This window comes from Triturus cristatus, chromosome 12 (assembly GCF_964204655.1).
Source record: "Triturus cristatus chromosome 12, aTriCri1.1, whole genome shotgun sequence".
Taxonomy (NCBI): Eukaryota; Metazoa; Chordata; class Amphibia; order Caudata; family Salamandridae; genus Triturus; species Triturus cristatus.
The window spans coordinates 198,766,178-198,780,600 of record NC_140595.1 but is presented as its reverse complement, the minus strand read 5'-3'; the positions used below and the strand labels follow the sequence as shown (position 1 = coordinate 198,780,600).

At 44.8% G+C, this 14,423-nt stretch overlaps 1 protein-coding gene across 7 annotated transcripts in view; it reads left to right on the top strand.

Moving 5' to 3' along the window:
• The window catches only part of IL34 (interleukin 34), an 851,078-nt gene that overhangs the window by 313,642 nt on the left and 523,013 nt on the right, over window positions 1-14,423 (top strand). For all 7 annotated transcript variants that reach the window (XM_085639839.1, XM_085639840.1, XM_085639838.1 and 4 more), the window contains exon 4: window positions 11,770-11,943. In XM_085639839.1, coding sequence (XP_085495965.1) covers window positions 11,770-11,943 — 174 coding nt within the window. The remainder of the gene's footprint in view (window positions 1-11,769; window positions 11,944-14,423) is intronic.

Below are 14,423 nucleotides of genomic sequence, written 5' to 3'. Positions count from 1 at the left end.
CCAACACTTACACTACTGTTGCCCTAAAAGTATTATGCGTTGTAATGGTATGCGATGTAATGGTGTGCGTTGTAAGTGTAGTTTCTAAAAATGCTTTGTGATGGCATGCGTTGTAAAATCATGTGTTGTAATGGTTGTTGCGATGTAAAAACCATGTTGTAAAGGCATGCGTTGTAATTGCTTGTGTTGTAACGTCATATATTCTTTTCATGAGGCGTAGGGGAATATATACAAGCCCCTTTGCATCGCTCTTGTACCACGCAACATGGTGCAAGAGCGACACAACTTCAAAATGAGATTTATGAAGCCACTCAAGCCCACCTTGCGTAGCCCTGAGGGGCTTCATAAATCTCGAGTAATGCAACGCTGTGCAAATCACTGTGTAGCATTACTCTGCACCAGGGATGCATTTCCATGGCTGTAGTATGTGCGAGACCTTTGGCCCAAACCTTCTGCTACTTCCAGAACGACAATCCTTTTAGTAGCACAAGAGGCAGAGGGGGGGGAAACTATTGCATGTTAACTCATCAGTACAGTACAACCAATATGGCCGCACAGGAATCCACTCGACAACTGTATGTGAGTTTAGTACGTTTTAATTATAAGTTTCGAAATAAGTGAACCAGTCTCAGTATAATCATATAAAAATACAGAAAAGTCAGAATAAGTCCAAATCTCCTGAAGAAATGCACCCTATACAGTACGAAGCAAAAAATTCACTCTAAAGTGATGATGCACGCATTCAGAAAAAATAATTGTCCATTAAATGTTATCAGGCGAATGCATGAGCAATCTATCTTTCCCTACACTATCCTAAAGTGTCAACCCTAAGCTAAAGAACATTCCATAAGGGTAAGTCTTAGGAAGAAAGGTGTCAGCAATCAGTCTTCAGAAGAAGTACTCCAACAATGGGTCTCAGTAGCATAAAGCCACTCAAACAGAAGCATAGGTCTGTTCTCTGTGAAACCTAAGATGGACTCACTCCCTCACTAAGTACAGCACATAATATCAACTGCAGTCAAATTCACACTCCCACGTGACCTCTTTGGTAATTTTCCATAGCTCTGAAGCAACTGGATAATTTCACCACCTTTCCCAAATCGATAAATTGTAATCTTCTCTCGTCCTTGGTCATTCCTCTCCTCTCCCATGAGAACTCCTCTTCTCGCTTGTTACCGGGATTCCCTCGGCCGACTCCTTCTTCTCATGCCTTCATATCTATTAACACACAACTCCTTTATTCTAACTAAGGAGGCTTATCCACACCTGCAGTGGAAACAAAATGAGATGAAGCATTCTGAACCAAAGGCTAAACACAGACAAAACATGACATTACAATGCGAGCTTGCACTGAAACAGAGAACGTTAGGCTAAAATAAAATGACACATGAAGCTAGGCTAAAATACACATTAGGCCTCAATTTAACTGTCAACTTTGGCTACTGCACTAAGTTACAAATATGTGCACATTTTTACAAAAATAAAAAACAAAACAATTGCAGTTTCTCATATGCATGAATATAATGCAACGAATTATGAAAGTGTCATTGTAATTATCCCTAGACATGATTCATTCTGTTTATACGTATGGATGTCAAATACTAGTTGCACACATCCTAGCTAATAATCTCACAATAAGGCATTTCGTTACAATTTTTCCAGTCACATCAAAATATGTATGGGTTACAAACCTTTTTGTTGTGCGATACTTTAAATATGCAATATCTCTCTCCCATTAGTATGATTAATTACTCTGAACATCTCTGAGTGCTCACTAAATATAATTATAACACACTCCTAACTTATCTCAGATGGGATCAAGATTACATTTCCTCCCCTCATGTTTCCACGCAACATCCATGGCTTTTTAAGCATTCCCAGCACACATAGAAAGAGAAAAAAGCCTCAGGGGATTGTTTTTGTGAAGGAAGGTGCCCCTTCCTACACAAAACAACCCTCCTTACAACGCAGGCACCCTTGCACTATGGTGCAAGGGTGCCGGCATTGGTGCTAGGCAGCCAAATGGGCTCCAGCACAGGAGAAACGGTAAGAATGCGCCATATTGACTTAAATATGGCACATTCCCCCCTTTTCCCTGTCACGCAGTGTAGCGCTCCAAGGTGACTTGCTGGTTGCACTGGACTGCGTGACTTGGCTATAAATATGCTCTTAGTGTCTTAGAATGAGAAACTTGAGACTCATTCTAAGAAGCTGATTTGTATGAGTTTGAGTGTGCATGCAAATTGTGAGGTTTTCCTCAAATGAACAAAGTTTGAGGCATCTGAGTTAAACTGCGCTGCCATATGAGACGTTCACCCAATGAGCACTCTGTATTACACCTTGGGGGAAGGGCACGCCAAGCAAGTGCAATCATAGATAGTTATTAGGGGTGGTTAACATGCTCAAATCAGCATCCTTATAAAATGCACACATCATGGTTTCAAAACGGCTTCAGGGGTATTTATAGCTTTACAAACTCCCAATAAATGTTGTCTTGGTCAAATAACTGGCCCTCCTAACCCCGAGTCGGGTTTGTCAGTGTCTGTGGTGTTTCACCTGGCATCAACAGCACCAGACACACAGGCGTACACACCCTTCTTCATCTCAACCACTTATGGTTGAAGCTGGGTTTCCTAATAGCCTTATTTTAAGACATGAGTAATTCATTTAGATTACTTCTCTATATTCAGCACACCAAGTGCGAGCTGCTGTGGGAGGCTTACAATTCATCACACTAAGGGGCATATCAACAAGGGCTTTATCTCTACTTTTTTGGCTTTAAAAGCCAAAAAAGGAGAGATAAAACTAGCGCCCTATCAACAACAGGGTGCTAACATGCAAATTTGCATGTTAGCATACTTTTACTCTATGCTTCCCCTTGCATCTCTAATGAGATGCAAAGGGGGCGTTCCAGAGTAAAATAATAGGAGAAATGTCGCTAAGCGACATTTCTCCTATTATCAAGAATGTCGCTAACCCAGTTAGAGACAAAAAAAGCAGCGTTAACCGCGGTTAACGCTGCTTTTTTACATCTGGTATTTTTCTGACTTAGCCATGATATCCTATGGAAGGAGGATATCATGGCTAAATTTGCCTGTCCCTATCAACAAGGTAACGTGAGATTATCGCTGGGTTTCCAGCGATAATCTCACGTTAGCCTGTTAGCGTGAGCATTTTTATCGCTATTGAGATAAGCGTTGCTAATAGCACGCTATCTCAGCGATAAAAATTCACGCTAGCCGGCGATAATTATCCTAGCGCTAAGTGCGCTTAGAGATAATTATCGCCGGTTGTTGTTGATATGCCCCTAAATGCGGGACAAACGTACCGTAAAAGTAACTGTGTCGTTTCATGCAAAACATCAGGTGCACCTTTGTGCAGCAGGTGCATTAACCCAAGTACTGTCCATATTAGTAGAAGGAACATTAACCCACCAATCTGTCTTCCTGGCGATGAATCGGCGTGTGAGCTCGTTGGGTGCTATAACTATTGTTTTGGATTGTTCATGTATTGCCCCCTGAAGAACATTATGTCAAACGCGCTTTGCTTTTGTATCGGCTTAATGCCAGCGGAATCCTCTCGCCTGACCACCAGTTAAATCGACACCTCTGCGTACACACACTGTAAAGTACAATTTACATTTCACAAATTCACGCAGCCAGACCTGCTTACGCCTGGGCTATCCCAACGAAGGCTCGCATCTGCCGAGTTACACGGCGTGCAGCTTACATTCAGCTAAGGTGAACCATGGCTAGACGCGCCATAGTGCATGGCTGAATTAGATGAAAGTCACCGGTCGAACACGGTTAGTTTCAAACCGTCTTAGTACTTAAACTCACGACGAGGTCAAATCTAAACTTTTTTGCTAGACATGCCCTCAACTGCACTCCAATCAAAACATCGATTGAAAACTTAGGGGCATATCAACAACAACCTGCGATAATTATCGCTAAGAGCACTTAGCGCTAGGATAATTATCGCCAGCTAGCGTTGATTTTTATCGCTGAGATAGCGTGCTATTATCAACGCTTATCTCAATAGCGATAAAAATCCTCACGCTAACTGGCTAACGTGAGATTATCGCTGGAAACCCAGCGATAATCTCACGTTAGCTTGTTGATAGGGACAGACAAACTTAGCCATGATATCCTCCTTCCACAGGATATCATGGCTAAGTCAGAAAAATACCAGATGTAAAAAAGCAGCGTTAACCACGGTTAGCGCTGCTTTTTTTGTCTCTAACAGGGTTAGCGATATTCTTGATAATAGGAGAAATGTCGCTTAGCGACATTTCTCCTATTATTTTACTCTGGAACGCCCCCTTTGCATCTCATTAGAGATGCAAGGGGAAGCGTAGAGTAAAAAGGTGCTAACATGCAAATTTGCATGTTACCACCCTGTTGTTGATAGGGTGCTAGTTTTATCTCTGCTTTTTTGGCTTTTAAAGCCAAAAAAGCAGAGATAAAGCCATTGTTGATATGCCCCTTAATTCAAAGGGCAGTGCACTATGGAATGCCCTTTTACCCTTCTATCTGGGAAGTTAACAGCAATGCAATTATGCCCCGGTTACTTACCGGAAATGTTCGTTTGCCTTGGTCCATCTCGTCCTGGTCACAGTCATTAGAAGTGAAGTAATAAAGATTACCGGTAAGTATCCGGGGCAGTACCCCTACGTCCCTCGTCCTCATCCCAGTCATTACAAGTGAGACATACGACAGCTGAAGACCTTTGGCCATAAAGAACCAAAAGACTTGATAATGCAACACATACAATCTTTAATAGGAAGAAACAGGAAAAATCAAAATAGACTACAGCACCAGTACATCCCATATATTTATAATCAGGGCCAGTGGATTTATGTGATTGTGCGGCAACTGCGATTTTCGCATAATTATAGATTTGTCAAATTTGCCTCATAATCCATCATCTGCAACATAATCTGCAAATTGTAACAAATATTTTTTGTTTCTAGCTCAAACAGTTCAGAAGTTATAAAAATACAGCAACACATGTTGCTGTGCAGTGGAAGGCCCTTTGCAAAGCTGGGCTGGTCACCTTTCTGTTGCTTATTTCTATATTTAGGTGTTAAACTGGTACTAATAGGATGCAAACAAAGCCCATTCTGTGTTACCCAGTTTAAAAATGACGAAATAATGAAGCAATACTATTATGAAATGTGCTGCATTGTGCTGCATAATTTGCGTTGTCTTGCCACATAATTTACTTTGCCCTACCACATCATTTTGCCCTCTCATGCTGCATAATTCCAGTGGCCCTGCTTATAATGCTGCATTCAAAATAGCCGTTCACGATTTTAGCTGACAATCTCAAACAGAATCAAGACGATAATATCTCACAAAGGGATGTTCTGAAGCTCAAGTAGCTGGTCTACAAATTTCCTGGATCAATACTTCTTGCAATTCCACCCAGGAAGTAGTCATCGCCCTGGTGGATCTGCCCTGGATAGGAAGACATGCAACCAGATCCTGAAGAGGCAAAACAATCGTAGATTTGAGCAAACTGCTGGCAGTAATAGTAAATGCCCTATTGCCCCTTCCAGATTGTCCAAAAGTCACAAATAAGTAATCAACCTTTCTGTATTGCTGTGGCCTGTCAACATAAATCAAAAGCGCACGTTTAACATCAAGAAAACGTAATAGTTGTTCTGCAGTAGAAGGAAAATGAAAAAAGGAAGGTAAGATTATCTCCTGGGACCTATGAAAAACAGAGTTAACTTTAGGAATAAAGGAAGGTTCAGGTTTTAACACTACTCCATCATCTATAAATCCCAGGTAAGGAGGAGAACATTTCAACGCCCCTAATTCCCCAACCCTATGAGCTGATATAATGGCCACCAAAAGGAGGATTTTAATGGAGAGAAGTCTTAAGTCTATACTTCTCAAAGGCTCAAAAGGGTAAAATTGTAAGGCTCGCAACACTGTAGGAAGCTCCCAAGAAGGAGTGATGGGTTTCCTTCCAGGTTTTGTCACCAAAAATCTCTTAAGCAATCTAGCAATCAAAGATTAAATCATAGACAAAGCCTCAGTGAATCCTTCAAAAGCCTTGATAGCAAACTACTGAACTCTAAGGGTAGAGACAGAAAGATTCAAGTGAAAGCCATCAAGAAGGCATTGTAAGACAGAGGGGAATCCACAGAGTGGAGCAGACAGATTACGAAAAGAGCACCATGTGTGAAAGGATTTCCAGTGCCTAGAGTAGGCCTTAAGAGTGAAGGGCTGCCTGGAACTCTGAATCACCTCCACTAAAGAAGAGGAGAGACCTTTCGCTAAGCGATTGGACTTCTCAACTTCCAAACCAATAGTGTGAGCTGAAAAGAGAATGGATAGATTTTGATAGAAGAAGGAAATCTCAGAAGTACCCAAGGTGGTAGAAATGCCAGAACTTCAGGAGTGGAAACCAAGACATCCGAGGTCAGTGTGGAACCACCAAAATTAGCCCCCCTCCACCCAGCAGGAATTTCTGGAGTATTCTGAATTAATGGAAAGAGGGGAAGCAGTACAGAAAATGTCTCGGACACTTTATCACAAATGCATCCACTCCCAATGCCGCCTCTTCCGGAAACCTGAAACACTATCTGCAAAGTTGGCCATTGTTTTTCTATGCAAACAGATCTACAAAAGGGGTCTCAAAAAGTCTGCAAATCTTTCAAAAGGTCAATCTGGACAGGCTCAAATCCTGGGGTGAAGAACCTTTCGTGCACAATACATACCCTGCAAGATTGTCCACTCCTCTGACATGGGCTGCTGATAAACTCAACAAGTTCTTCTCAGCTCACAAGCCCAATTGGACAGCTATTTGAATGAGGCTCTTGGAACGAGTGCTCCCCTGATGGTTGATATTGAAAACTGCGACACTGTTGCCTCTCCTTATCAGGTCGTTCCATTGTGTCTCACTGAGATGGGGGAATTTCACTGCCCTGAAAATCACTATGAGCTCCCTTCAATTTGAAGACCTTCAACTTCCTAGAAGGGACTATATGAATTGACAGGACTTGCCCTGAAGAGTTGCTCCCCATCCTAGGGCACTGGCATCTGTGGTGCTGACTACAGGAGGCTCTTGATGCATACTCATGCCTTTGGAGAGGTTCCCAGTAGCCAGCCACCAACTCAGATTGTCTCTGAGCTCCTCAGTCACTGGAACAACTTGTTCAAGGGATCTGAGCTGGAGACCAGTGACTGTAGAGATGCCACAGTAGAGGTCGAAGGTACATTCTTGCCCAGTGGACTGTATGTACGAATGGTTCCATGCAACCTTGAAATTATAACCAAAGGTTGGCCGGAGCTTTCCAGCAGAACAGGTTGAAGCCGAGTGATTCTCTGTACTGGTAGAAAGACTCTTGGAAGGTCTGTTCAGACTAGAGTTCCTATGAAAACCAGATCTTGAGTTGTGGTCAGCTGGCATTTAGGCAGATTGAAAAGAAATCCCAACCGGATCAGTGTCAATCTCGTCTGATCCCAAAACATCACTAATTGGTCCTTTGACGCATCATGAACCACCCAATCGTCTAAATATGCAAAATTCTGGAATCCCCAGTAAATGGAGACGAGCCACCACCTTGCCAATACCTTCGTAAACACACAAAAGGAAGGTCTTGAACTGCCAGTGTTCTTCTTGAATTGCAAACCTCAAGAAATTGAGGTGAGACTTGGTGATCAGAATATGGAGATATGCATCCATCAGATCTAGTGTGATAAGGAAGTGATTTTGAGGAATTAACGGGATAATCCTCTGCAATGTCTCCATTTTGAATATGATGATCTTGATGAATATATTGAGTATTTTCAGGTCTATCACCAACTGATAACCTCCTGATGACTTTGGAACCAGAAACACAATGGAGTACACTCCTTGGCCCCTCTCTTGTCGGGGGACTTAGAGAATTGCTCCTTTCCTCTTTTCCCTTTCAGTTGTGCATCCTCCTTGGATGGATCTCAAGTAAAGGAGTACAAATTGTCCCTGTAGACTTCGGGACTGTGGAGAAGTCTATCCTATAACCTTTGGCGATGACTTGAAGAACCCATTTGTCCGATGAAATTTCTTGCCATTTGTAGGAAGCTGTCTCTTTATGTGGTATATGAGTAACTGTTATATCGTGTTATGAACCAGAGATTCCCCCAGAAGTGTACAATGGGGCTCAATGCAAACTCAAAGTGCTCTCTTTTGTGGTAGTGTGGTCTAGCAGCCTTAGGCCTAACACAGAGGAGAGTAAGACATTTGTTATACACACAGTGACCAATAAATGACACAAGCGTCAAAAAAGGAGATCCACACCAATTTTATAAAAATAAGCTTCTTTCAAGAATTATTTTAAGACCAAGATGTACGGGAACAGGTAAGTACTTTTTTCAATAAAAATAATTTTCACTTTAAACAGTGGACACGGCAATTATTCAGTTCAGCAATGTTAGCCTATGGGAAAAAAACAAGAAAGCAGTTTTGAAGGTAAATACATGACTTACAAATCCAGTCTTCTGTGTTTCAGGTCATCACCAGGCAAAGTTCAAATTAGTACCACCAGCGGCACAGGGGCGGCCGGGTGCAGAGGTTAAATTCAGAGTTGGGTGCTCTCAATGTTAACCAATGGAGACTGGGGGTGAATGAAATTGCACTGCTCACAGGTAAGTAAAGTGGTGTCAGGGCTCCATATCCAAGAGTTAAGGTAAGCACAGGGGGGCCACAAGGCAGTACCAAACATACACCCTCAGCGGCACAGGGCGGTCAGGTGCAGAGTACCAACACAGCATCGGGCGCCCAACGCGAATCAGTGGGGGAAGATCAGTTTTAGAGAAAGGCTGTAGGCTCGGGCCAGGAGACTGAACAAAGAAAACCCACAGCTTCCCAGGTATGTTCTGATCCTAGGGGGTGTAGGGGCACTGTTGGTCAAGCTCCCCAAGGACCAGGGGCTTCGGGTGCAGGGTTGACCTTTTGCGTTGACAACAGCTTACTGGGCAGGTTGCGGTCAGTAGTAGTTTTCGGATTGAGGCTGCAGGTGTCGATGTAGAGTCCGGCAGGGGTCAGCCCACAGTGGACTCTGGCTCAGAATTGCTGGGGAACCTTCGCCAGACCGGTGGGCCACTTGAACTCGGGCCGTGGGCGTCAGGTGCGGAGGTGAGTCCGGAGGAGGTTTCGCGGTTGTTCAAGACAGAGCTCTTCGGCTTGAAAGTTGGTTTCTTTTTGGACAGGTCCACTGTTCATGGTAGTTTCACGATTTTTATAAAGGGCAGGCAGGCATCCCAGGGTATTGGAGGGCACTGGGCCTGCATGACGAGTGTTCTTTTGTAGCAAGGGCAAAAGGCAGACAGGGCAGCAGGGCTTGGCGCCAAGTCAGTCACTGGTCCTTCCTATTTCTTGCTGTTGCGGCTCTTCGTTGTCCAGGCTTAGTAGGTTATTAGGAATCTGTATTTCAGGGTCTGGAGGTGCCACCTAAATACTAGATTGGGGGTTGATACAGGGGAGTGACAGGTAGGAACCAATCGGTTCCTTACCTGGGGTGTCTACACCGTCTGTTATGTCCCCCTCCTGTGGGAGGGGAGCATAGTCCTAGTCCTGATGGGATAAGTTCCACCATCTTCAAGAATGTGGGCACTAAAAAATGCGCCTCACTTTGCCTCCAGCTCCATACATCCGAGCTCTTAAGGCAACATGTAGACCAGCAAAACTTTCTTTAGAGCAGAATCCACCTTCTTGTCTGAAGGATCCTTCAGAATATTTTCCTCTGCCATAGAGGCAAGGCCTACCTGGCTTGCCACTACTGAATTCGCATGGACGCTATCGGGTAACACTGTCTCCATATTTTCCAAAGGATAAAGCTTTTCCATGAAGTGTGGCAAAATTATTTTATCAGGATCCTTCCATTCTTGTTTAACAACATCCAACACAAACTGATGAATGGGTAAACCCAAAGTAGATGACCATTGAAACTGTCCCAGTCGGGAGGCATCCGAAGTTCCTGACCTCTCAACAGCTGGGAAATTCATGTTACCTCTGATATGGGCCAATGAATCCCCATCATCTCCTTTGAAACATATTTGCCTTTAAAGTCTGATGAGGAAGAGGGGGCATCATGACCAGATAAGGAATCATCAGAATCCTGTACAGTCCCTGAAGCCTTATTCCCTGATAGGGGAGAGGAAGTACCCTTACTGAAAGCTCCAAAAGTTTGGATGATAATCCTCCTGATCTTCTCCCCTCTTCTTCTCTGGAATGCCTAGTGCGTTTAGGAGGAGGAGAGTGCAAGGATGAAGAGGAAGGTAAAGGAGGTGAGATATGCATAATTTTCTCCGTGTGCTTGCCCATGCCTGCAATACCAGCCAAGACAGGAAAATTAGTCAAGAACGAATGGATGCCACCGAATGACATGTAATTTAAGCAAATGCTTATCTTATGGCCTTTATTAGTGGAAAAAGAGCAAGCTCATCACCCAGGCCGAAATGAAAGCCCGCACATGTGCGGATCAAACTAGTCACGGCGCACATGCGTGAATTTGGAACGTGTCCTGCTCTGACGGGCACTCCCTCTGCCTACACAACAAACAGCAGAGGTAGAAAGAAAAACAATGGCCGCTTCCCCAAGCCCAGCGCCGAGGGTGAAAGACCCCTGGCCACTTCCAAACGGAGAATCACACCAACCTCCATCCATGTATGCTGCTCTCTAAGCAGGGGCTAGAACTCTTCAAGGTCCTGCAAAGGAGGGTGGCTAATCCACAGGAAATGGTCCGAGCCCAGCAGGGACCTCCCACGTCTTCGTCCCAGTGCAGGAAACAAAACAGGAGGAGCAAGGAAGGCCAGCCCTTTTATGGCACCCAGGCAGGGTGGGTGGAATTGTCTTAAATTTCCTCTTGCTTTGTTCCTGGTGTAAGGTGACATTGTCTCACTTGTAATGACTGTGACGAGGACGAGGGACGTGGGACGTGGGGTAATGTGAGAATCACCAGGAGGGTGGACTTGTCTGACACCCACATGTTGGCAGCCAGAAGTACATGTTTTGATTGGACAGAAGTTGTATGATTTCACCAACCAAACAGGCATTGGCAAAGTCCGTACGTTTCGCCTATGCAAGATCTATTGGCTTTATCAATATTTTTTAGACATGTTGCCTAGCAGTGTGGGCTGCTGTTTAACATGGCTGAAAGTAAAGAAAATAAAAGCGCTATGAGGCAGCCAGTGCTGGCCACGTCATAGCGTTTTTCTTTTTTTGAAGTTACTGTTTCACTTGTGGTCCTGGAGAACTAGGAGGCATAAAACACGGTCTATTTTGACTAACCTCTTTGTATCCTGTCTATTCTACCCCCATCCAACCAGCCACAGTTGCACTATTTTTGTTGTACCCTGACTTCTGCATGATGTTAAATCAATGCTCCTACTGGGGCACGTCCTCATAGAAAAAATGACCAGACTGAGGAAGAAGGAAAAGGAGATAATTGATTACTCGCTAGTAATTAATCACACTGAGTACCCTGTTCCCGGTTCTGCCAATATGCCTCCCAATGACTGAGGTCTAGCTTTGGTCTAATTGGTGCTCTGGTAAAACCATAATAGTGCGGAGATGGTCTAATGAATGCTCAACAGTAACTCACCAACATAAGTGAAGCATGTGGTATCACAAATTGTGCTTAGACGGTTGCTAGAGCATGACCCCTGTCCTTGCTTATTGATGTAAAGATATTTGATACACTTGTTTATCAATGAGTCCTGTGATGTTATGGTGTGTACGTTCCTGAACTTCTCTCTTGCTTCTCTCTTTCTCTAGAGGGATTGGAAAGTGAATATGGATGACCTCCGTCCGCTGTGGGGATCAGTGAGTCGAAATGTCCTTCAGAAGATCCTAGCCGTGTTAACCCCAGAAAAGCACCCGTCGTGGAGTTTCACTCATGAATTACTGGCCATCATCAATGCTATGGTGGCCGATATGCCTCAGCCACAGGTAACAAGCACTGTGAAGTCCCCGTCGTTTACCTTAAAGGAAGTCTCACCACAAAAACTCTGTGTTCGAGGCATATGAGCTGCAGATCACACACTTAGCATAGATCGCCATCTGGTGTTGGGCCCGGATGTTTGCACTTGTTTTTGTCCTGGAACGTCTTTGGAAGTCACGAGGTAGGTGACTCCTCCTTTGGATCATAGTGCGCATGGGCATCGGCTCCATCCTCAGATTTTTTTTTTCCGCCATCGGGCTCGGTTGTGTTTCTCGCGCTCCACTTCAGAACCGTTACTGATTCCATTTCGACGTGCAATCCTTCACCCTTTCTACGGTATTGTCTCGATCACGAACCCTACTCGTCGCGCATCTCTCCAAGTCGAAGTCTTCCATTCCGGTTGTCGACGAAAGCCTTCGGGCCTACCTGGGCCTTAGCATCTGGGTCATGGAAAGGACGCTATTCAAGAAGTGTCCTCGATGTGGGTCGAAGTTTCCCCACACCGATCTGCATGAGGTGTGTAACCTCTGCTTGTCACCGGAGCACGAGGCCAGAGACTGTCCAGCTTGTGCCTCTTTCCGCTCCAAGAAGACCAGTCGGGATCGGCGAGCTCGTAGGACCATTGCTCGCTCGTCGACAGCAATCCCCGACATCTTCCAAGAGGGCGTCGATGTGCCGGAGCGGATTGAAGAAGGCCTTGTCAGCGCTTCCGAAGCCGATGACTCCGACGTCAAAGAAATCACTCTGGCGCAGAGGGTCGTAAGTAAAGACGTCGACCCCGATCCCCTCCATGCAAAAAAGGCTTCGGTCACACTTTCGCCTTCAGGCCCAGGTGCACGCCAACACACGTCTTCCCACGCCCCACCCTCGGGCCCAGCAAAGAAGCCTAGCAAGCCTTCAGGCAACTCGGGCTCGAGTCAGCCTGCGTCCAGTGCCGAAACTCAATCTTCGGCACCGAAAGAGAAACCGCCCCTTCCTCTGTGTCGACCGCTGCTTCCACCTCAAAGCCCTCGACACCGAAAACAGCAACCACTGGCTCGCCGGCACCGAAAAAACACTCAGAGCCGACCAAGAAGCCACTCCCCAAGAGTTCGGACTCACACTCTTCGGAGCCAAAAAAATCATCCGCCCAAAAAAACATACAGACACTGCAAAACAACACGGGTCCAAACCCAAGGACACTCTAGAGCCGATGGCGAAAAAGCCCTCGGAACCGAAACACAGTGCCGAAAAACCAACCTTCATCAGAAGAGCTTTTTCGACCAGGTCCTGCACAAAAAACTCTGGTTAAAGGCTCTAAAACTGGTCAATTGACACTAAGCTCCAGGAAAAGACCACTGGACAAGCCTACACGTGCTCCACCACCTAAGAAGAGGGACATTGCTACATCCCCTCTTAGAGTCCCTTCTCCACCTCTTCCTCCACCTCCTCCTCCAACCCCTCCTCCCTCACCACCTCATTCTCCTACACCATCTCCTACACCAGTAGACTCGGCATTTGCACAGCCCCACAGCCGAGTCAATCTTAAGGGTTTTACGCACCAAACTGCTCCCGGCAGTGTCTTATGGTCACCTGGCTTTTCCTGGCAAAATGGATTCTTTTTTAGTGAAATATCAAATAATGGCCTACAAGAAAATATTTTCGACTCCTCAGCATGCAAGGAGGACGAGGCTGAGACTCGAGCTGGGCCTGGCAAGTGCAGATCTACATTGCCTGGGAGACTTAATTAAATTCTACATCTACATTCTACGTGCACCAGCTCAATCCATGAAAGAACATTGCAATCAGTGTTCACGGACTAACTCTCTCCTTGGTACAGACAGCTGCACTTGGCCATTTCCACATCAAAGATTGAAATCATCAACTTTTCTAATCCAATCATTTCCTTGTCAGTGTGGAAAAAAACCGATAAAAAGCCAAATCCACTCTAGTGTCATTCGAGAGAGATGTTGCTCGGCTTCCCAAAAAACCACTCCTTGCAGCTTTGAATGACTCGTATATTAAGGAGAAACCTCAACCATATTTTAACTATTCTCTTCAACCACTGACTCGCAATAAAATCATTTATATGAGGCTGTGAGCCCTTCCAATTCATGACTTTAACCCGCTGTGGGCTTGGAGGAATGGTCAGCTAATATGTAGGCTCTGTAATTATCCACTTGAGTCCTAGTCACATCTGTTATGTTGTTGCCCTCATCTAACCAATGATCGCCGACGCCTACTGGTCCCAGTTTATCGGGAAAAGTTACTGAGACACTGCAGGGAAGCATTTTATTTGTGCTTCAGTAATAACTCAGCCCAAGTTCTAGCAAGAGCTGGGAAGTTTGTCAACATTATTTTAACTGCATAATGCCCAGCATGACAAACTCTATTTTTATTGCATATATGAATGTCGATGAAAGTTAAACCTTCTGTGATAAGCATTGTGACATTTTTGCTACTGTCTTTTATACTATACACTTCTCTTTTTGACCAAATGGCCAATCGT